General features: G+C 42.7%; 1 protein-coding gene across 1 annotated transcript in view; it reads left to right on the forward strand.

Annotated features, from left to right (window-relative positions):
* The window catches only part of RSRC1 (arginine and serine rich coiled-coil 1), a 1,885,372-nt gene that overhangs the window by 801,100 nt on the left and 1,061,182 nt on the right, over positions 1–23,090 (forward strand). Inside the window, exon 5 of the mRNA XM_069618446.1 lies at positions 8,691–8,727. Coding sequence (XP_069474547.1) covers positions 8,691–8,727 — 37 coding nt within the window. The remainder of the gene's footprint in view (positions 1–8,690; positions 8,728–23,090) is intronic.

Genomic DNA, 23,090 nt, shown 5'->3' on the forward strand with positions numbered 1-23,090 from the left:
AACATTTGTACAGTTTTTATTTTGTTCGAAAGAATTGTAGGGGGAAAGATTTGTAGCGTTCTAGGTTCTATCCAAGAATGGTATTCTATGGAACTTGGAATGTGCCTAACCGAAATTAACAGCAGTTAGAGTGAAGATGCACCAGTAGTGGGTGGAAGTGCTTTAAGTGAAATAAACCTGAGTTACAAGTTACCTGGTGTGAGAAACCTGAAGATGTCTCACCCGCTAGTTCCCACGGATCTGTCATCCAGGTGGCCAGGACACAGCCATCGCTATTGGATCCAGTTCCTGGGGGTGGACCAGTGTGGGAGGATCACCTGGATGGGGGTTATCCGGGGAGTGGAAGTGGGACACTGAAGGGTGAGACGTTGTAACCCCTTCCTTATGACACCTTTTCCCCACCCTGTCCAGTAGGATGCTTATAAACTCTACCCCACCCCCCTTTTCCTACAGGAATACTTAATCGCCCGTGAGCGACAATGGACTAATATCAGATTTGTTTACCTGACATGTCCAAACACAAGGGTCAGGCAGACTCAGGCAATTGCTGACAACTACACACACCTTTCTGCCCTTTCCCTTTCCCACTGGGATAAAAGGCGGAGCACAAGAGCGCACTTTGAGCAAGGCCGAATGCAAAAGAAGACCACTATTCCAGGACGGCAGTTCAAACGGAAGAGAAAGTCGGCGAGACCTGAAAGGAAGTCAAGGAAGAAGTTGCCCTTGCCCTTTTGAACCCAGACCCGCAAAGCCTCTGATGAAAGAAACCTAAGACCGGGAACGCAGCTGGCGAGTGGTGTGACGGATGTCATCAGTACATGGAACTCTACCGCACTGATAACCAGGGCGGGAAGACGCGGTTGCCATCATGGTACCATCCTTGACTCCAACGCCAAAAGAAACTCCAATGAGTTCAGCACAGCCAGCAAGTCAGACGAACCTGATAGTTGTCCGGTCTGTGTTAGACTCAAGGTTGCAGTGGCAACATTATGAAGATTAAGAGACAGAGGTATTTTGTGAATGAACTTGGTCCCCCTCTACTGAACAAAGAGATTGTGTTGACCAAAAAGGTGTAAAGAGACTACAAATACCAAGAGGCCTTAGGGAAGACCGACGTGAGGTGTCAAGGTGGTCATACATGGGTCAAGCAAAAACCCCTTGTACAGTCGAACATCCTTGACATGTTGTAGGGGTTTTTGACGATAATAGAAGTGTGAAACTGATGTTTGCATCCGACTTAGGGAATTACGAGTCAGGCCACCCGGCGGAGGGGGAACGCTGTGCGAACTGGTTGTGAATAAATATGCCCTAGCCATATGGCAACAAAGTGACCCTGCGAAACGTGATCACCCTTTGGAAGTCTTAATTTAAAGTTGCCAAGTGCTGTGGAAGATCTGAGCCCGAATGAGGGGGACCTAACAAAAAGGTGGTTGTTTAAAAAGACATTGAGACTCTTGATTATTATAAATAAGGAATTGTGATTATAAGGTGATGGTGAACCCGACTGAGGGACGTCAGGAGAAAAGTTGTGAAGAAGCTAAGTGAACAACATTGTGACGACAAGCATGAACCCGACTGAGGGATGTCCACAGTGAATTGTTGGTCTGAGCCCTATTGAAGGAGGCTAATCATTGATAGGAGGATCGAAGTATGGCTGAGGAGCATCCAAGGGTGAAGAGTAATCACCCGACGAGAAGGTTATCCGAAAGAACTTTTGTTTTGGCATATCAGGCCTCTGAAGCAAGAGACTTTGCTTGAGTAGAGACTTGGGTACAGAAGGCCCTGATATAGAGAAAAGGAACTGTGAGCTTGTGCCAGAGAAGTCCAGGAGTGTGCTGTGCTCAAGAGTCCTGCCTTGTCCCGTGCTAACAAACGTGGGGAAGGGAGACCCCGGCCGTAACATCCTGATTTATAATTTTGTGAACACTTCTTTCTTTTCTTGTGAACATTATCCCACACTATTTTGTAACCTAGCGGTTAGGATTGACAATAGGTTTTCTTAGAATAGGCCCTTTGTTATTTAACTAGGCTCCACTAGGATGGTATTTTTATTATTTAATGGTCGTAGCCTTCTCCCATCTTAGATTTAGGTGTAGATTAGGGATTTATCTCACCCACTTTACAGTTTAATAGACACCCTTGAACTGTGATCACTTGTGTGTGTCTTGCTTTGATACCATACCTTTCTTACACTGGCTCCTGACTCTTTTCCATAAAAAACCAAGCATTTATTTGAAAATGCAATCAAGTAGATGCATAGTTTAACTCATTGCTGCAAGGCTGGGTTCCAGGGAAAGTATGGTAGTCTAATCTCACAGCTCATGAAGCTTGGAGATCAGATAACCGCTCTAAGTGATCTCTCATCTTGGTTTTTAAGACCCCTGTCCATGGTGACTAATAAAATAGGCCAACATGTAGACATGGAGGTTCAAATTGTTCTTCCAGCCCTAAACAGCTAATTATTTTTCCAGTTTCACAAGAAGTGGCATTTTACTACACAATCATGTCTACTACGTGTTTCTGCCAGTTTAAGTAAAGAGATATGGTTTGGAATTAATAGTATGTTACTCTTCTCTTCCCGTTCAGTTTATGGACTCAAACACTGATTAGAGTGGTTTCCTTTTCCTTTTTTATTTGTGCCAGGAATTGGTTTCTTTCCTTTTATGTTTTTTTGGGGAATTATTTTATAATTCAAGAGGAAACAAATTAAATGTTGTTTTTATATCATATATGTCATTGCAAAGGTTTGTTTTCCAAACCATGTACCTAATTAATAAAAAATAAATAAAAAATAGTATGTTATCTAGTAGGTCTGAAAGGTCATATATCGGGACAATTCTCTGGATATCAAGCAATCGTATGCATTGCAGTAGATGGCACCAAGGGACTCACTTCTCCTGCATATGCAGTCTGAATTTCATACACAGCTTGAATATCTTAATAGGTGTCCAGTATAGCTAAAGAATAGGTGAATAGGGACTAGAGACTGCTCCACATCTGAACTCACTCAGCAATGATTATGTACTTGTCCTCCTGAAACTCCATTTGTCCATGAAACTCAAAATGTAATGAAGTGGAAGTGCCCGGGAAGAGGTTCTAAAGAGAATGAAAGCAAACTGTATTTATTTTTAAATGTTTTTATTGGCACTTCTAGTTAGCATTCACTATTTTGCATCTCAATTTGACATCATTTCCATGCATACATATAATGAAAACAAACTGTAACCTAACAGAATTGTACATTACTCGTAGACACTTGTGCCATTCTCAGTCAAGCTATAGGGCAGAGGCGAACCCAACTCTACACAGCCAAACACGCACACCTCCACAAATAGACACTTTCAAGACCAGCAGGAGCGTCTTTCGGAGGTAATGAAGATCTCCCCTGTTTTCAATATATCTAAAAGTTCTTTGATGCAGGAAGAACTGTTGGTGTTGGAATTAGGCCTCACCTTTGTGCCCATCAATAATACACCTAAAATGAAGTTAGAAATTGAGGTCAGACAGTTTCTACGAAAGAAAAGATTGCAATTTTTTTTTTATGGACAAGAGAAACCGGTGCCCCAGATGGGATAAACCCCTTTTCATTTGCCATTCCCATTAATTCCCACCAACAACATGGCTTCTAAAGAGGTCCTCGCCTTTGAGAAGACCATTTTGAAAGGTTTGGATGCTATATACCAAGATGCCAAACCCCTGCAATTTCCATTTTGGTAGAAAGAAAAAAAATGTTGAGGTCCCTCCAGAAGGATCTAGATATAGTGATCAAAATTGACGATAAAGGGGTGGGGGTTCCTTGTTATGGACAGCAATAAATATGATGATGAGGCGATCAAAATTCTGGACAATCAAGAGTCTTATCCTGGCTTTATGTACAAGCCCATTGCAGAGCATATTCAACATGTTGCCAAGTTGGGAATGGAGGCTGGATTTCTTACAAACAAGGACATTGAATTTTTAAACCTCACTAGTCCTTTATACTCCCTAAAATGCAGAAGGATCCCGTTAACCCTCCGGGATGTCCTATTGTTTAATCTGGCAGCACCATTTTGAAACCAGCAGGGAAATGTACTGATTTCTTATTGAAACACTTGGCCATTGAGACACTGACTTTTTTTAGCACATTCCATGGATGTGATTAACAAAATTGAAGGCCTTCCCTTTGATACAGAGGATCATCTCTTATGCACCCTGGATGAGGTATCTTTATATTATAACATCCCCCAAGGGGAATCGGTATGAGTGTGCAAGGATGTCTTATCCTCCGGATCGTCACTCACAACGTTCCAACTACGTTCATTTTGAAATGGTTGGAGATTTCATTGACTGAAAACTATCGGTTTAAAAACAAATTCTATTAACAGATAAAAGGGACAGTGATTGGGGGCATCTTTTGCCCCCTATCTGGCTAACCTTTTTATGGTGAAATTCAAAGAGCTTTATATGTCCACTAGTTCTAATCCCTTTATTGCAGCCATAAATTGATTTAAGAGTTCTATCAATTACATTCTTGTAATTTGGATTTCTAGAGAAGATAACCTAGATTCATTTTTGGAATGGATTAATCGGCTCAACCCCAATGTATGACTTACACTGACCAAGGATAATTTGTCAATTGCTTTCTTTTATGTACAGATTAAGGCATTTGAAGGGAAACTGGCATTGTTTGCACAGAAAACCGATGGATAGGAACACTATCCTACACTAGAAGTGTTTCAATCCTAAAGCTCTGAGGGAAAAGGTTCCATATGGACAATTCTTACAAATTAGACGCAATTGCATTTTGTTTTTTGCAGGATTTTCAAAAAGAAGCTGAGATGGCACTGAATAGGTTCTATGAAAGGGGCTACCCGAAATACGTGCTTAGGTGAGCCAAAAAGAGAGTGCAGAATCAAAATAGTTGTTGTCTACTAGTAAAGGCGGATCCTAAGCCTCATAGCCCAAACATGTTGTGTGTCACTACGTTTTGTCTTTTCAAAAATTGATCTGCAAAAACTGGCACTTGTTGCAACTTGATAATCCTGAATTAGAGCCTCCATTGTTTGCTTTCAAAAAGGGTAAAAACATTAAACAGCGTTGGGTTACGGAAGATAGATTAACTGCTAAACATCCTCAGAATTTGAGAACTTTTTCTGTTTACCGCAGGTCAAGGGGCATTACCCTTGTGGTAGCTGCTGTTTGTGCAAATCTAGTAAAAGGACTGGCATTTCAAGTTTCATAGCACTTGAAGTAGCCATGTCATTTATACAGTACAATGTCTTTGTTTGAAGGTATATGTGGGTAAAAATACAATACATATCATAGTGGAACATAGATCCAAGATGAAAACAACAACTTTAACTGCACTTTTGGTGGAATTTATTTTGACAATGGGCCACAGTCAAAATGATGTTGTCTCGTGGGTGTGAAGGCATCTTGAATTAGACACAGACAACTGAATAGGATTTTGAGTACCAACCTTTATTTACTAAAAAAGCAGGGTTGGAAAACGGCCTAACTTGCTCTATGCTAAAGTGGGATTTCCCTACCTAAATGAAACTTATGATAGTCTGTCAGGAAATCCAAAGCAAATGTCTGTGTCCAAAACCTATACTTGCCCTCATATCTAATTGTATACAATGTGTAGGGATGTCAGCATCAAATAAGAACTGGTCAAATGAAAGTTCAAAGCTTCTTCCAGCACTTGGATGGAAAAGGGGTTTGCCTTACAAAAGAGGGGTTCCCTTCCCCAAGCTTTCAAGTCTGTCAAAGTTCCCAAATAACGCAATTTCTCAGGATATTCAATATTCCAAAGTAACACAATTCCTTGGGACGCCTCCCAGCTCTTCTCTGTAGTTACCTTTCACCAGTTTATAAAGTTAAGTTGCTAAGTACAATTTGCACAGGTTTTCCTTTATTCATTCACAAAGTGGCTTTCGCTTAGGTGGATGTGTGTATGGTCTAGGCGGAGTTGTTGGACCACATAATCCACACATTATAGGTCACGCAACTGACACAACTTTCTTGTGTCTGCTTCATACGTATTATGCCATAGTTCCAGCATCACAATAAGGCTTGACTTATTTCTTTCACTTGCCCTTGAAGCTTTGTTTTTTCTTTTCTCACCATTCACTGGTTCTGTAGCTTTCACTGGCTATGACCAACCTAAGCTTCCCAGTACACTCTCCTGCTATAAAACGTATTCACTATTTCAGGTCTTTTGATTACAACCTTTGATGCCCTTTGGCCAGGATTCTCTTGCATAGAGGTTTACTTCTCTCAACCAATCATTTCTTTCAGTAATGTGCAATAGCATCCGCTTGACTCTTGGCAATGCTCGCTTGACTCCTGGCAATGCTCATCACAATCATTCACTTATGCTAACTTGACTTTGCTTGTTAGCATTACTATTCATCTCTTTCAGTAGTGGGGAATTATATCTGCTTGACTTTTAGCAATGTTTGTCTATCTCTTGACAGTGTTCATCCCAATCATTCACTTATGCTTGCGTACTTGGCTTTGCTTATTAGCATTGCTTCCATGTCAGTTTATAACCAATTGACTTCACTGATATCAATATTTTCTCTGGTTTTATCACAGTTCAATACTTAAGTGTTGTACTTATTCTGTACTTCCCCAAATTGATTTAAATAAACACACGTATACAATGGTTTGTTCATTTGAGAATCACTGATTGACTTGGTTATGGACTGTAATTGTGTTCCTGATTGGATTGGGTCCACAAGTTATTATATACACATAGTATTCCTGCACTAGTACTATACATACCATCAGCGGTCTAGTCTTTCTGTGCCGAAGATGCGCTACGTCCTTTTTATGTTTGCCTGGTCACATGAGTTTACCAAGACATACGAGCTGAGGCACACAGAGCGTTTTTACATTGCAGTCATGGCCTTGATAGGATAGCTTTAGGTCGGGGACCGAATGTCTGCGAATACGCTGTGTCCAGCACACTATGAAACCCAGAGGATACATGCCCTACCATTTTTAAGAAGGTAGGTTTGAGTTGGGAGAGGAAATCTACAAATTAACCCCTTTTGAACTGTACTTGAACCCAGTAGGATAATTCAGTTTAAATGATGGGCGTTTTTTTCTTTTTACTCTTGCTTTTTTGAACATTTTGCCACCCTTCTGTTGGAGGTTTGCTTAGCTTTGTTACATTAACAAAGTGGAAGGATGCTTCATTACGAATAAGCGTGTAAAGCCTTTTTTATTAAATTAGGTGCAGCATTTTGGGATTGGTGTAGAATTTTACCACCATTTCCCTGTTCTATTCTTTAGGTTTCTCTTGGGTTGAAGACGTCGATCTTTGCCGGTTTATAAGTATGTAAGTGGATAGCATTTTTTGATGTTTTTTTTTGTTAAATAAAATAGCCATTTCAGTCGCCTGTTTAAGTGATGACTCATATATTGAGAATTGTGATTTTCGTTTGTAGATGTTTCGTGCCAGTCCTGATGAAAACTTCCCGACACGGGATTTTGAGTTGTTGAAACTAGAGAAGAGGTACACTTTTCAGGGCCTCTTCAATTACTGATCATTGAAGAAAACATGGAGGGTTCAAACAGTTGGATCATCTGTCTCATCTAGTAGACTGACGTTTTAGGATTGTGGAGGGCTACCCCGGTCAACCATGTTTTTATTTACTCTTCATACATGCATTTTGAATGTGTTAGTGATTTACGGACGCACATAGCACTTTGCGATTGATGTACTGTTTACTATGCACTCAGCACTTTGAGTTTTTATGTTATTGGCGTTTTGATGTATTATTTTGGTCATTGTCATGTGTATGTCTCGTTTCAGTTTGATATAATTGTAATAGGTTTGTAGAATATGTGACTGGAAAGTTTGAGCTGATTTTATACAGCCTTTGGTAATGAATTTACATTCAATCATTGTTTTAATTGAATGTATGTAACATTCATGTACACTTCTTTGTCTAGATTGTATTTTGCCCTTGTGATGAAACCCTTGGGACAAACCTACCATTTCTTTTGGATTCTCAGAAGCTGTCATTCACCCCTTTTTGGCAGACAAAGTCTGCCCCTTTTTTCTCTTCGAGATCTTGGCTATCGGGACGAAAAGTAAAATAGTAAATTATACGTTCCCTGGCATCAATTGAACACCTGTTCACTCATAAAAATAACTGATTAACCACTTTTCTGCTGATGATATGACTGTCCATGTCCTCAGCAAGCCAAACATGTTGCCAATGACGTTAATAGCCTCATCCTCCCTGCACCCACTAGAATTGTGGGGGGCAGCATTCTGGCTATTTTTCTGAAAGTGGTTATGTGATTAATGTATGCTACAACCACACAACCTATGCTACAGGCTTATTTGCCTTATTTGCAATGCACACCAGAGCTACAGTTGTATACAGCCATGCAAGTAGCTCCAACACGGCACAGGAAAGCCCTCGCCATCAAAGTAAAACAACAAACTGAAATCGTGTAGGTGTATTTATCACAGGTGCATTCCCATGTGCATTTTAAAACTTAAAGATTCTTGCTTATCTGCCGTCATTATGAGCAAATGGAAAACATTACAAAAATAAATAATGGAAAAAGAATGAAGATTATAAATACAAGAACACTTTAATTGCGATTCTCCTTAGACATTTCGAGTGTAATAATTTCTTGTAGGCAAGGGTTTAGCAACTATTTGAACTTCTGTTGTTCTCTTACAGGGACTTGGGGAACGTCAAAGATGGATTAGAACATCTGGTAAGTTCTATTTTTCCCTCGAACATGTGCACCGTCTTTGATATTGGCATTCCAAATGAAGACTTTTAAATGAGCTTTACATACCTTGAATTGAGAGAACCTGCCATTTCCCACAGGGTCAGTTTCCTGTTATTATGTGAAGACACTTAGACTTTCATTTATCATTTCAAGGGAATTTTATTATTTTTTTAATTAGCTTTTTTGATGTAGAGATGAAATAAAATGGACTGAAATCCATGGATTGATGATTGTTTTAATTATGAAGAAATGTGTTTGGTGTTGGATTCTAGGCATAGCCTGATCAGAAAAGAACAAATAAACTTGTGTTTAAAAAAAAAAAACAAATATTGCATGCATAAGTATGGTGTCTTTTGGTAATTGGAAGTCTTTGAAAGCAGTGCCTAGCTTTGTTTGTTTTCTGTTGTCTTTAGTTCATGAATAATGTATCTGTATACATTTCATTCACTTCTACGATATGAAATAATAATTGGCCTGCAAAATGTATTTTAGCTTAAGCAAACCTTTTCAAACCTTGAAAGAAATTAAGAAAAACTGTACCGTTGATCAAAACTGAAATGTAATCATGTGTCTGAGACGTGCGATGCTCGCATACACAGAAAGCCTCATGCTCTGAGCAATTTAGAACTTCGTCTGTTGTGGAAACTTAAGTAAAGACTAAAGTGGTTCGTTTCACTTGTAAAACATATGTATGTGTTGTCTGCACGCAATAAATAACATTTGATGAGCAAAGTTTGGAGAAATGTGATAAGTAAAGGAACAGTAATAACCTGCTAGGACAACTTTCCCCATCACCAGTGTAGTAGTATTTCCATTATCATCCTGGAACATCTTTGAGCGTGCTCCCTTTGGATGAAATACTTGCACGACTCCATCAAATTTCATGATTCAAGAACATGACATGACATTTCACACCATGGTAGGAATGTAGAAAATACACACTGTGCATCTATTCCAGAGCCCTGGGATGGAGAGACAGCATCTCGAGAGGATAGCTCAGGGGCAACGTGCTCGCCTTGAAAGCAAGACGACACGCAGCAACACAGGTTCAATCCCCAGGTCCGCGCTTAGAATCCTCTGGGTATTATGCGCGTTATAAATATCCTATTATTAGTGCAATGCTGGTCGGAAGGCAGCTGGAGATTTTGGCAAAAAAGGTGACTCTACCCAGTCCTAGAAACACCTTTAGCATGAAAGCGTTGAAAGGGTTTGTGCACAGACACATCAGAGGCCAGTTTCTGAAAACGATTAATTTTCACTGAATCACATCTGCACATACACCACTTATTAAGTGAACATTGTAATGGATCACATTTTATTTTTCAGCGCATTTCTTTCAGTGGTTTAATCCTACTGTTTTATGAGCAGTCTGTTGAGCTTCATTGTGGAATCCAATCAGCAGCTACTAGTAGTCTCTTTCTGAATGAGGTGACTGCGGGATGTCCTAAAGCTTGAAAAGAGGCTGTCACTTTTACGACATCACCCATAGGGGCAATATGTTGAAATCACCTGGCAATCATGGTCATCATCGTTGTCATTGTTCAATTACAAACTCGAACAACAAATAACCTCAAAACAAAATCTCACCCAGAGAATCCACTGTAACCTAAGGGGGGGGAGGGGGAGACTAGCGATCATCCACAAGGAACAACTGGCCATCAAAATGGAAGATCCACTAAACATCTATAAATGCGAATCCTTAATACTACGACTTTCAGTAAACCCCAAAACCAACTTGAAATTCATACTGATATACAGACCGCCAACCTACGATGCAACTTTCATAGACGCTTTCACGGAAGCAATCACTAACCTAGCCATCAAGTACAATCATCTGATCATCCTCGGAGATTTCAACATCTGGTTTGACGAAGAAACCACAACCACACAAAAATCCCTAACCGCCCAACTAGCAGCCATGAACCTACAACAACTAGTCAAAGGAGAAACCCACTCAGCAGGGCACACACTTGACGCAATCTTCGCCAACAAGGATCTCATCACCACGGCACCCGCAATTCAAATACTTTGGAGCGACCACCTCTTCATTCCGTTCATAATCACAACGGCCGCTCCAACAAAAAAGCAACAAGAAAAACAACCCATCATGATGAAAAGAAACTGGAGAACCATAAAAAACTCCAATCTAACCGAGCTCCTAGAACTCAGCAAACCACAAGCATCAACCATGGAAGAAGCAGACCTAGACAAAAAAGTTGCCCTACTTCACACCTGGATCGCAACAACCCTGACACCCCATCACGCAAGAAAACTACAGCACAATGGTTCACCCCACTACTCAACACCATGAAAAGGAAAAACCGAAAACTAGAATCTTAATGGAGGACCAACAACACCACTACAAACAAACTGAAATTCCTACAACAGATCCGCGCATATAAAAAGGAAATACAAAAAGCAAAGAGGAAACATTACGACAACCGAATCTTCAGAGCACCAAACGCTCAAAAAGAACTATTCAAAATCATAAACGAAATAAAAAACCCACCGGCCTGCAACAACACGCCAATCGCATCGACAAAACTTTACGAGGACCTCGGAGACCACTTCAAAAACAAAATAACCATCCAACACACCATACAAAACAGACCAAGCATTTACAGCTCAAACCCCATCGACACAGACGAGGAACATGCAAACAAGCTACGAAACTTCCCAGAAATATCAGTTGAGGCTTTCGTCAAACTGGTAAACCAAAGCAACAAGTCAGGCTCTCCTGAAGACCCTTGCCCCCCGGACATATACAAATCAACTCTCAAACAAGGAACCCCAATGGAATACCACAGGAACCTCCTCAATCTCTCAATCTCAACAGGTAAAGTACTGCAGGCCTTCAAATCGGCTTACATCAAGCCGCTACTCAAAGACACAACAGGAAACGTTGAGGACTTATCTAACTACAGACCCATCTCCAACATACCCTACATAGCCAAACTGCTAGAAACGTACGTCTACCAAATAACCCAAGAATTCATAGAAGAGCATTGCCTAGGCACAAGTTGGCTTCAGACCTATGAGAGGAACAGAATCGGCTCTCCTGTCAATATGGGACGCCCTAAAAACAAACGCAGACTCCGACAACAGCACCGCCCTGATTCTCCTTGATCTCTCTGCAGCCTTCGACACTGTCAACCACGCCATCCTCATAAAGAGACTAGAAGGACTAGGGATAACTGACACTGCCCTACTTTGGATCAAATCCTTCCTAACAAACAGAACAGAAACAATATGGATGAAACCTTGTAAATCCAAACCCAGAGTCTCCACGTGCGTAGTACCACAAGGATCATCCTTCTCCCCGCTCCTATTCAACATCTACATGTACCTATTAATCAAACTCATCAAAAAACACGGCCTCACATGCTACAACTACGCTGACGATACTCAAATAATCTGCAACATACAAGACACCCGAGAAGAAAACACCACACTAGAGAATTGCCTTTGCAACATATTCAACTGGATGAACCTCAACCATCTCAAAATCAACCCAGGCAAAACAGAGATAATGATTGTCTCAAAAAAGGGAGGAGACATCACCTACATCCCCTGGCCAAGAGAGCTCGACACCACACCAGAACCATCATCAACTGTAAAAAACCAAGCGGTCCTAATGGATAACAATCTCACTCTCGAGCCACAAGTAAACTCGGTAATCAAGAAATGTTTCTTCCTCCTGCGAGCAGCAAAAAGGATCCTTCCGTTCGTGTCTTTCGCCAACAAAACACTTACCATCATCGCTCTTATGTCCAGAGTCGACTATGCCAATAGCCTATACCTGGGCATGCCAGAACAACTTAAAAAAAATACTGCAACACATACAAAGTGTAGCAGCCAGTCTCCTCCTCAAGCTACCCAGAAGAGAACACATAACACCCGCACTAGAAATACTACACTGGCTTCCTAAGCGACAAACTACGCCTACATCAACCGACAAGAACACTAAGATCAAGCACCGACATACGCCTGGAACCAAAACCCTACAACAGAAAAAAACTCGGAGGATCGTCTTTCTCTCACCAGGCACCCAAAATCTGGAATGACCTACCTAAGAATATACGGAATACAACAAACCACCTAGCATTCAGGAAACTCCTCAAATCATGGCTCTTCAAAGCGTAACCACAGCGGAGACGCACTAGAATGGCCAGACATTAAAACAATGATGGAAATAACTCCAATTTCGGCCACTCTCAAATTGGATAAACACTCAAACCAAAGAACCAACCATTCAACAGAGCATAAGACATCATGGAATAAGCCACAAATGAAGGCTGCAGAGACTGACCACACACTGAGACCCTGACGAAAGCCCTCAAGTGACTCTCCCACTCGTACGTACTGGACAAACATATCCAGACCGGCAGACGCACCTAGATAGATGTTGGCCTGCGTCACATCTGGATAGGATTGATTGAAGGACAACATGCCTGCGCCTAGGAAAATGAATGCTAGCGTGTGCCACACCTGGAGTTGTGAATATTAGCAGACCCACACCTGGACGGATCTCTAAACTCTATCCTGCGCCGCATCTATATAAAAGTGTGAATGTTGGCATGACCACACCTGGTTGAAGTCCTAAACATTGGCCTGCGCCGCGTCTAGATGGGAATGTAAGGGCCAACAAGTGCCACACTCAGAGAGAACTGTGAATGTTAGCATGGTAAAGGTCAGGTAACCCACTAGCCAATATAAGCGCAAACTCTGCATACTTATCTCACGCAAAAAACTCACACAACCATCTCTCGCACAACAAGCCACACGCATTTCACAACACTGCAACAACTCATAAGCCGGAACAACAGCACACGCTGACTGACTCCGACCTGATACCCGCACCAAAGCTCAGCACCCGGTGTATACTGAGCTGAAGCTGCCAACAGAACACCACTCCTCTCACTATCCTACTCCCTCCTTCACCTTACTAACCCATCCCACCTTTATCATTTACAGATCCGCCTGAGCGCCTGGGGACCAATTCCGTTGGTGACGGTGCACGGTACAAATACCTTTTAACATTTAACATCTACATTGAGCACGCGGTGGAGATTCCCCCAACCCCAGACTCAATATCAGCTGCAGTAAGAGTTACAGAAAGCTGGGCAGATCATGACTGCAATGGCTTTCTACCGCAGAAGGCAGTAGCTTTTCACCCTGTGCAGAAACAGATTAGAATGTGGGTGAAATAACTGTTTAACTCGTTCACCTGGATTCAAAGGGCTCTTCAGAGTAAACCTGTAAGTGTAAGATCCGTTTACCGATGAAAAACTTAATTCAGTTCGACACCTTATGCTGGTTAAAACTTACACGTGACACTTCCAGGAGCACGTTTTCCGTAATGCACGCTTAACTCATGACATGACAGCACTTGTTGTCAGCCGGTATTTGCTTATATCTCCAAAACAGAAAGCTGCTTGCACGGACTACATACGCACAGATACTTTTGTACTTGCCCTCACAACCCCACAACCAGGAAAATATAACCCTGGACACTTAGGTGAGTCCACTCCACGCACAGACTTGAACAAAAACATTCTTGCAAGCCCCGCTATGCCTGCTCGAGTTGTTTATATACATATATACTGTACTTATTAGCAATATAGTGTACCCTTGCCTTGTAGCTACACAGTCCAATGTAACCACTGCTGTCGCTGACAAACTAATTCTGTATGCCTGATTGAGTACATTTTAAAGGAGTCTTGCTTCCATGATATACTTTGAGACAGAAGAATATTTGCCTACTAAAAGTGTCAAATATAGCTAGCATATGCTACATAATAGCAATCCATTACCTGTCGACCTAAATAGGAATGCCTGCCAACCTGCATATATGAACATCACTTTTGGTAAAACTGTATATCTCATACTATGGCCAATGTCTGTTATTGCATGTCTCTAATACCGCCAGTCCACTGATCCTACTTAGGGGCCAGTACTGTTTTAGAAGAAATTTAAAGCTAAACGCTCGCTGCTAACTCAGAGACTTACTAACTGAACTATAGCTAGCCAGGGTACTGTACAATACTGGAAACTCTGCTAAATTAAACTTGCCTGGGACCTATCTATTCAGCACTGCTGCTCGCTTCCAGAAATAGCCACACATTCCTAGGACAGAATGCTCACTATCCTCCTCTATCTGACCATTCCTTGGTCCATAAAGGCGCCAACAAGCCTTCCTTTGCAAGATAGAACTACTAAAATGCTTCACTGTTACACCAGACTGCCCGTGACCACCGTAGACTCTGAACAGCCTTTAGAAAAGGTATCCACTCCCAACCTTATTAAAACTAACACCCTATGTGACCTTATACGCAGGAACTTCAAATTACGCTCAAGACTACCTAAAATATACGAACCGCCAGCTAGGTATCATACTGCATATGCCAACAGCAGAAACTGTCACAAGGATACCACTAAACAAAACCACTCCTTAACAAATGCTGATACCAACCATAATTGCAATACAGATAAATATTGCAAACTACGCACTAGCCTAGTCAAAAAACAACAAACCTGCCTGTCCTTCGCTACCAATACTGAACACACTCCTTAAAGGAGCACTTATTAATGCCAGGTCATTAATAGCCCATGCCACAGAAATTGCAGATATTATACAAACCGATAATTATGACTTCTTAGCTATTACCGAAACTTGGCTACACCAAGCGGCTGGCCCGTCCCTGATGCTCGCTATGCCCCCCAATTATACTATCTTTAGAGAAGATGGAATTAAATCCCGAGGGGGAGGCATAGCCATTATTGCTAAAACTAACCTAACAATAAAAGTAGAAACACCCCTGCACACTAAATCATGCAAGTCCTTAACAGCCAAACTCCTAACATCTAATTCCCAAACCATTAACATACACCTTATCTATAGACCACCAGGCCCCATTGGATCTTTCGAAGAGGACATCTCTACGATCCTTTCAGACAACTTTAAAACATTTGTCACAAGCCCTCCTATTAGGGGATATGAACTTGGGCTTTAATGACCACAAAGATGTACAGGCGACTAACATAGCCAATGTCCTCTCAGAGCTTGGTTTTGCCCAAAGAGTATTACAGCCCACCCACGAGAAAAGTCGAACACTCCTGGGTAGCTGACCACAAATGTAACATAACCATTACTTCTATCAGAACACAAGTGTGGACAGATCATGCTCTTATAGCCTTCTCTATAGACGCTAAAACTATCCAACCTCAAGATAATACACTAGCACCACCCATGCCAACAAGGAATAAAAACAATATAGAACCACTGACAGGTTATTACCACTGATCCTCCCCACACTAAACGCGCTACCTGACACACTAGATCCAACATCTCTAGTTAACGAATTCAACTCAGCCATGGCCAATGCCCTGGGTACTATTGCCCCTCTGAAATTGAGAAATAGCAAGCCTAGAGCACATCTAAATGTCTGGTTCACCCCACACCTTAAATCACTAAGGAAAGAAAAACTCAGGTGTGAATCCTCTTGGAGATTGGCACCATCGGAGGTAAATAAAGCAGTCCTTATTAATGCTTCCACTAAATACAAAACCGAAATACGGAAAGCCAAAAATGAAAGTATTGATAACAGGATAATGCAAGCAAAATCTGGTACTAAGGGGCTATTCACAATACTAAATGAACTAGAGATCCCTATCCCGATACCTGATAACGGTGTCAAAAATATAAATTGGTGCTCCAACATTCAGAAAGCCCTTAACGATAAAATTGCTACCCTCCAACTCAAAATTGACAAGAAAAAACAAAATATACCTCTGCCACTATTCCTAGGGACGAACCACTCATTACCTCCAAACCTGAGCAAAGATTTAACTTTACAAAAGTCTCAATTTTAGAGGTTGAGAAAATAATACTCTTGCTTAAACTGTCAAACTGTCGAGGTGACAACTGCCCAGCACAATTAATAAAAGATGCTGCTAGAGATTTATCACCATTTATCGCCAAACTCATCAATGCCTCATTCTCTTCAGGCATGATACCAAGCAATCTTGGGTCCTCCCTCTCCTTAAGAAGCAAACACTGGACCCGGCCATACCCACAAATCACAGGCCGATCACCACGGTGCCATTTCTACTAAAAATATTAGGTAGAGTGGCTTACCTACAGATCCACACATTCATGGAGCTGCACCAACTCCTAGGTACCCGGAAATCGGGTTCAGACCACAGCACGGTACCGAAACAGCACTTATTGATCTTAAAACCCAGGTTGGCGAGCTGAGCTTAGAGACCAGGGAAAAACTGCCTTGCTTCTTCTTTTGGATCTCTCAGCAGCGTTTGACCTGGTGGATCACAAAGTGCTTTATACCTACCTAGAATCGGCAGCACATTTCTCCTCACATGCTATAACCTGGATCAAATCATTTTTAAGTGAAAGAACTGTGAGGGTCTTCTCTACTTCGGCAGCCGCAGACCCCGTTCTCATTAAATGTGGTGTACCCCAGGGATCATGCGTCTCCGCTACCATGTATAACATTTTCACTAAGTCCCTGTTTGATGATCTGGCCCTTCTAGATGTCACCTACACTAACTATGCAGATGACACCCAGATTCTCATCCCACATTCTGGGGATTATAAACACGATCTGGCCATGGTGAACAGGATATACCTCATCATCCAGGCATGGATGGCACAACACGGTCTATGCCTGAATGATGATAAAACGGAGCTCATCATACTAGGGACTGCACTGAACATTAAGAAACTGAACCAGGACTACTCATCCTTTGTCATAGACGGCCACACAATTAAAGCAGCAAGGAGGTAAAAACACTAGGTTTTTACTTTGACTCCTTCCTTAACCTGACAAAGCAAATGAACGCTATGGCATCTGCCGCTTCCCACACTTGCAAGCTGATCAGATCAGCAAAACCATATCTCTCCACGATCAGTTGCATCATACTGGCAAGAGCACTTGTGCTATCCAAACTGGATTACTGCAACACTCTTTACTTGGTATCCAACAAACATATTATTCAGAAAATCCAAATATTGCAAAACAATGCCTTTAGAGCAGCCCTAGAAATCCCCAAAAGAGAACTCATATCAACGGTTAGAAGACAATCCAACTGGCTCTCCACTGCTGATAAAATCAAGTTGAAAACAGCTTCCTTAACATTCAAATGCCTCAATAACCTAGCACCAAGCTACCTGACAGATTCAAAAGAAGAGTCACAGCGAGACCCACCAGAGAAGCCTACACAAATTGCCTATCTGTACCCCCCCTTCAAAATTACTACAACTGAGGGAATAGTTTCCCGGTCAAAGCGGCCCAATTGTGGAACTCCCTACCAACTACTCTAAGGACTGACCAGTCTTACCCACACTTTAGATTAAACATTATCAAGTGGCTCAAAGAAAACGACCGATAAGATCTAGCCATATCAGTCACTTGATTCGCAATCAAACTGAACTCTGCTGTTCTACTGTACACCGTTTACTTGTAAATATATATATGTACTTCTTGCTGTATTCATGTTAACATGTTTTAACATGTAACTATGTGTCTATGTAACCCTGCAACTGTAACTTGTAAGCTTAAAGTATTCTCATTCTCGCGCCCTGATACCTTTTGGGTCTGGCGCGCTCTACAAATAAATAAATAAATAAACAAACATACATACAAACATAAAGCCATGGCTGGCTGCATGCAGAGCAATCCCACTGCCCGTCCCCTCCTCACCATGGTTTCCTTCTACCTACTGTGTTATCCACGTCATACAGGTCAAAGAGCCCTTTTTTTGTTTCACGCTTCTTTTGATACAGAAGTGTTCGTTATTGAAGTGCAACTTCAATGGCACGCTTACAGTATAAGATGCTGGCCTTCACCTCTTGTTTTTTGTTTGTTTTTGGCACATGTTTCCAAAGAAAATAGGATAAGAACTTCCAAATAATTTTCCCACATCCTTGTTTTTATGTTGTTCTTTTCTCGGTTAGAGCCTTTTTGCAATTAAATTCATAATCTCTATGAAAAATTATCAAAGTATGTTGCTCTCCCACTAAACATCACACTACATTTAGTTGAAGCTGAAGAAGTGAGGAAGTTAACTGTTGAGGCGAGAGGCAAGAAGATCTAGGAATGGATGGTCCCAGTAGGAGATGAGGGCTTGAAACACCCGAGGGGGAAGCTTCTAGTGGCTGTGATCTCCTAAGTGGCTCAAGTTCTAATCTGCTAATGTATTATGGATGCATTGGAGGAACACAGCCTGGATGGAAATCCGGTTATGGAGGCACAGATGGCAAATCTGCTGAGATGTTGGATCTGGTGCCACTCAGCTTGTTGATCTACTGAGCTGCCAACATTTAGAATGCAGGAAACGGATCTCTGCATCATGACATTCTTGACAGCAAAGGATTGTGGCAAAAGTTACAAACAATTGATATTGAGAGACTTCTCTTCCAGAGTCCAAAGATAACCCATGGAGGAGACCCCACGACAAACACCCCAACTTGGGGTGCTCTCACCCGACACTGTAATAATAATGTCAGAGCGCGCACCAAAGATTCCTCTGCCATTCCAGACTTCCATATGAGGGAGCCACCAAGAGAGGAGACAAGACTATCCTTGCAATGGTCCTGACATGTATGTCAGAGTGGTAGAACACTGGAAGTTTCTTTTTTTATTGCTTTTCAGTTTCTATTCTGTACTTGGAAAATGGACAAGAATTAATCTGTGGGAAACCAATCTGTAGTAGCAAGAGATCAAAGCTGATTGTTAAGGTTGTTCAGGAAGCCGAGGTCAGGAAGGGAAATGGCTATGTTATTGTGATGGAGTAAGGTCTGGGATTTGCACATGAAATAACATGCCATCTAGATACATTATTAGCCTTATCCCCCTGCCTCGGAGAGCTATGATAACTGAATTTTGGTTTCAGTGAAACGCAGTGGGGCAGAAGAAAGACCAAATGGTTGACATGAAAACACCATGTTTGAGATTCCCAATTGAACTGAAGCAATTTCTGATGTTTGGCTGGGTAGTTTCCATAAAACCGGTGTCCCTATGATCGAGATGCCTAAACCAGTAGCCTGGAAGAAGCAGATCTTGAGGAAGTGAGTGTCCTCCATCCTGAAATGTCTGTTTAGGACTAGAGACGCTGGCCTGGATGTGGGTGCTTTTCCTGGTGTGGATGGAGAGTCTGTATTGCCTTTGGAGCAGGCGACAGGCCTGTTTGTCAGAGGTTGGGCCTGAGGTCTGCCATTTCCGTTCCACAGCTCTGCACTTTAGTTTCAGGGCTGCAAGTTCAGAGTCTTACCAGGTGTGTTTCAGGTAGATCCACATGACTGGGGCAAGAATGTCAAGGGTATTGGTAATGTCAAGATGGAGGTTGCTGAGAGCGGAGTCGGAGGTAGAGTCTGTAGTGGGGAGAGAGGGTGGATGAAGGTAGATGCAAAGGCAGCAACTGACACTCATTTCATCCGACGGATGTTCGTGAACGAGGTTGGCATTGCTGTTGGAGGCGTGGTCAGAGGGCCGGTAGGACCAAGGTAAGAGGAGAGAGTGGTCTGACCAGGAGAGTGGGGTGGTCAGTGAGGAGGAGAGTGAAAGATCAGTGTGGATGAAGGCATCAAGCGTGTGTCCAGCTGAGTGGGTAGGACCAGAAGGGAGAATGGAGAGGGAGGTGCAGAGGTCATGGAAGAGAGTGGAAGACCTGGTTGAGAAGTCAAGGTGGATGCTGAAATCGCCCATGAGAAGGAGTTTAGTGGAGGTAGTGAGGAGAGAGCAGGAGAAATCGGCCCATTCAGAGAGGAACAGGGTGATAGAGCCAGGTGGCCTGTAGATGGTGGCAATGGTGAGATGGCCAACCTGCAAACCAGGCTCTCGAATGAAGAGGAAGGTTGGGTGGGTATGACTGAAGAAGGAACCCACTCAGGGAAGATGAGAGCAATCCCTCCACCTGCACAGTTAGGGCAAGGCTTGGAGATGATCTTATAGCCATCAGGGAGAAGGGAGTCAAAAGCAGTGACTGAGCTGGCTTTGAACCACGTCTTGGTAAGAGCAAGGATATCGAGGTCACGGTCTTCAAGAAGGAGGCAGATGTCGGCAGAGTGTTTGATGGCAGAACAAGCATTAAGCGCAGTTAGATGCAAGCTCCATCTTTTTTGGTTTTCTGAGAAGGGGTACTGGGGTGTGGTACACCAGTCAGGGGGCGGGGGCATTGAGAGACGAAGGAGCAGCAGCAGGATTAGGGAGGAAATAAATGAGGGATGGCAGACGCCGGTCAAAGAGGAGGAGGAGGTTGGGTTAGGGACCCTGAACCAAGATAGTGCCAGTGTGATAGACCTTAATGATACACCAGGTTTTCGCATTTTCAAAAGGACAAAATGTGATGTAGGAAGGAATGAGTGAGATTAAGTGAGGCAAGGAAGTCAGAGGAAAACCTTGGTTCAACAGATTAGGGATTAGTGGAGAGGCAGTTCCAATGCTCAGTCATCAATCACTGGTATTTTGCAGGGTGCATTCAGTTGCAGGGGCTCAGGTTTGTATGGTAACAGCCAGCTATCCACCTGGGGGCTGTTCCATGCTTTGTGGTGGAAACAGGAGGGGGCCCTCTGAGCCCTCCTAGGCCCAGACAGGGGCCTTGGGAAAGGGACTTGGGGGTGGGCTGGCTCTCACCTGCCCGCGCCCACGATTGGTTCTTTGTGTGTGAGCTGGCCAATGAGTAAGCAGGTGTGATGGCTGAGGATGCGGTGGCCATGATGTAAGTGCAAACGAAATGCTCAGATTTAAACCGCCCAACTGGGCCAGCAAGCAATTATACCTTGAATTATACCTTGATGGAATATAACAATTGCCTATAGCAGCAACAGGCAGCCTTCAGGAGATCACCCATGCAATATAGGGTGTGTGGAGCGCTCGACGCTGGCCCACAGTGCTTATTTTTTTCTTGTTGTGGGGGAATGGGGACAAAAATAAAAGTTCCAACTCATTCTACCATACGTATATTTCATTTGGAGACCTTGCATTTGACATTCATATGGAACTATGGGAATCTGGTGATTGAAAGGGGGAATTTAGAAACTGTTTAAATGGGGGAATTGAAACCATTTACAGAACTTAACCTCACAGGCCTAGCCCCACTTATGTACCATCACAAAGAATGTAGAGCTGACACAAAGGGCCTTGGGTCTGTCCAAACTGGTTCTGGAGGCCAGCCCGAGCCTTAGCAGATGGTTGAGCTGAAACCGAACTTCATGGGCTTTTCGTCATTTATCAAAGTACAGTTCCGCCATTAAAAAAAATGCATTAGCAAGAGGTTAAGGAACTCTACACTTAGCAAAATACATGTACTCTGAATATATGAATAGCATGCAAAAGGAGAATGTAGGCAATGCACTGCCACTGCCACTTGTAGGAAAACATCTGCAACTCCACACTAGAAAACCTGATTCAAATTTAAATGAGGGAAATCTCACATTAAATGTTGAATCCCTAAAGAAATTGCTGCGTCGCAATGGAAGCTCTGATCAACACAAAGTTTTGACAGTTTGTAGATAGAAGTTATATCTAGCATATTATGTAAAACAATTTCTGAGGCTTGTGGAATCTGCTTCGATCACATGCTATGCATAGGCCGACATCTTGTGGAAGCTGCAGAGTATTACAGTTGTTTTCGAAACTCGGAAAGGGACATCGACAGGGTGTGCCAGTAATACCATCCCTACAGTGACGTCCACTGTACCCCATTGTCCGTCACGCTTCGAGGTCCCTCAGATTGTTTTTTTCCGCCATCATCATCAACACTATAACGTGGAGTTCCATTTCGGCTAACGGCATTGTTTAATAACGTTATATTACTGACCTTCGAGGATCATCTTCGACGGCGGTGTTAAGGACGAACGTGGTCAGACAAAGAACTTGACTCGATGACACCCCTTTGGTCTTGGAAGGCCACACCGGGCCTCGACCCAGACGGTAGGGAGATTGGGGGTTGGGCATATCTCCCCTTGCCCTCTCTATTTTCGCCTACCTACTTTCCCATCCAATTATGGAAAATACATCCTTTAAATATTGCCCCAGTTGCAACAAAAAATTTCCTGGAAGGACAACCACCAGGTGTGCAACCTCTGTCTTCCAAGGGACCACAACGAAGGCCACTGTAGAGCTTGCCAGCTCTTCAGACCAAAGACCCTAAAGGAACGAAAGACCAAACGTTGGGCGCACCACACGATGCATGCCGAGGCCGCCCTGGATGTGGAGGGTGCATCCAGCGACGGCAGCATCGGAGTCTTTTTGGACGACTAAGGCGATGGGGAAACTACTGATTTCCATGTGCTAGCCCTAACCACATCAGACAGGCTGGTGGCGCTG

This window comes from Ambystoma mexicanum, chromosome 10 (assembly GCF_040938575.1).
Source record: "Ambystoma mexicanum isolate Mex_15411 chromosome 10, UKY_AmexF1_1, whole genome shotgun sequence".
In the NCBI taxonomy this organism is placed as follows: Eukaryota; Metazoa; Chordata; class Amphibia; order Caudata; family Ambystomatidae; genus Ambystoma; species Ambystoma mexicanum.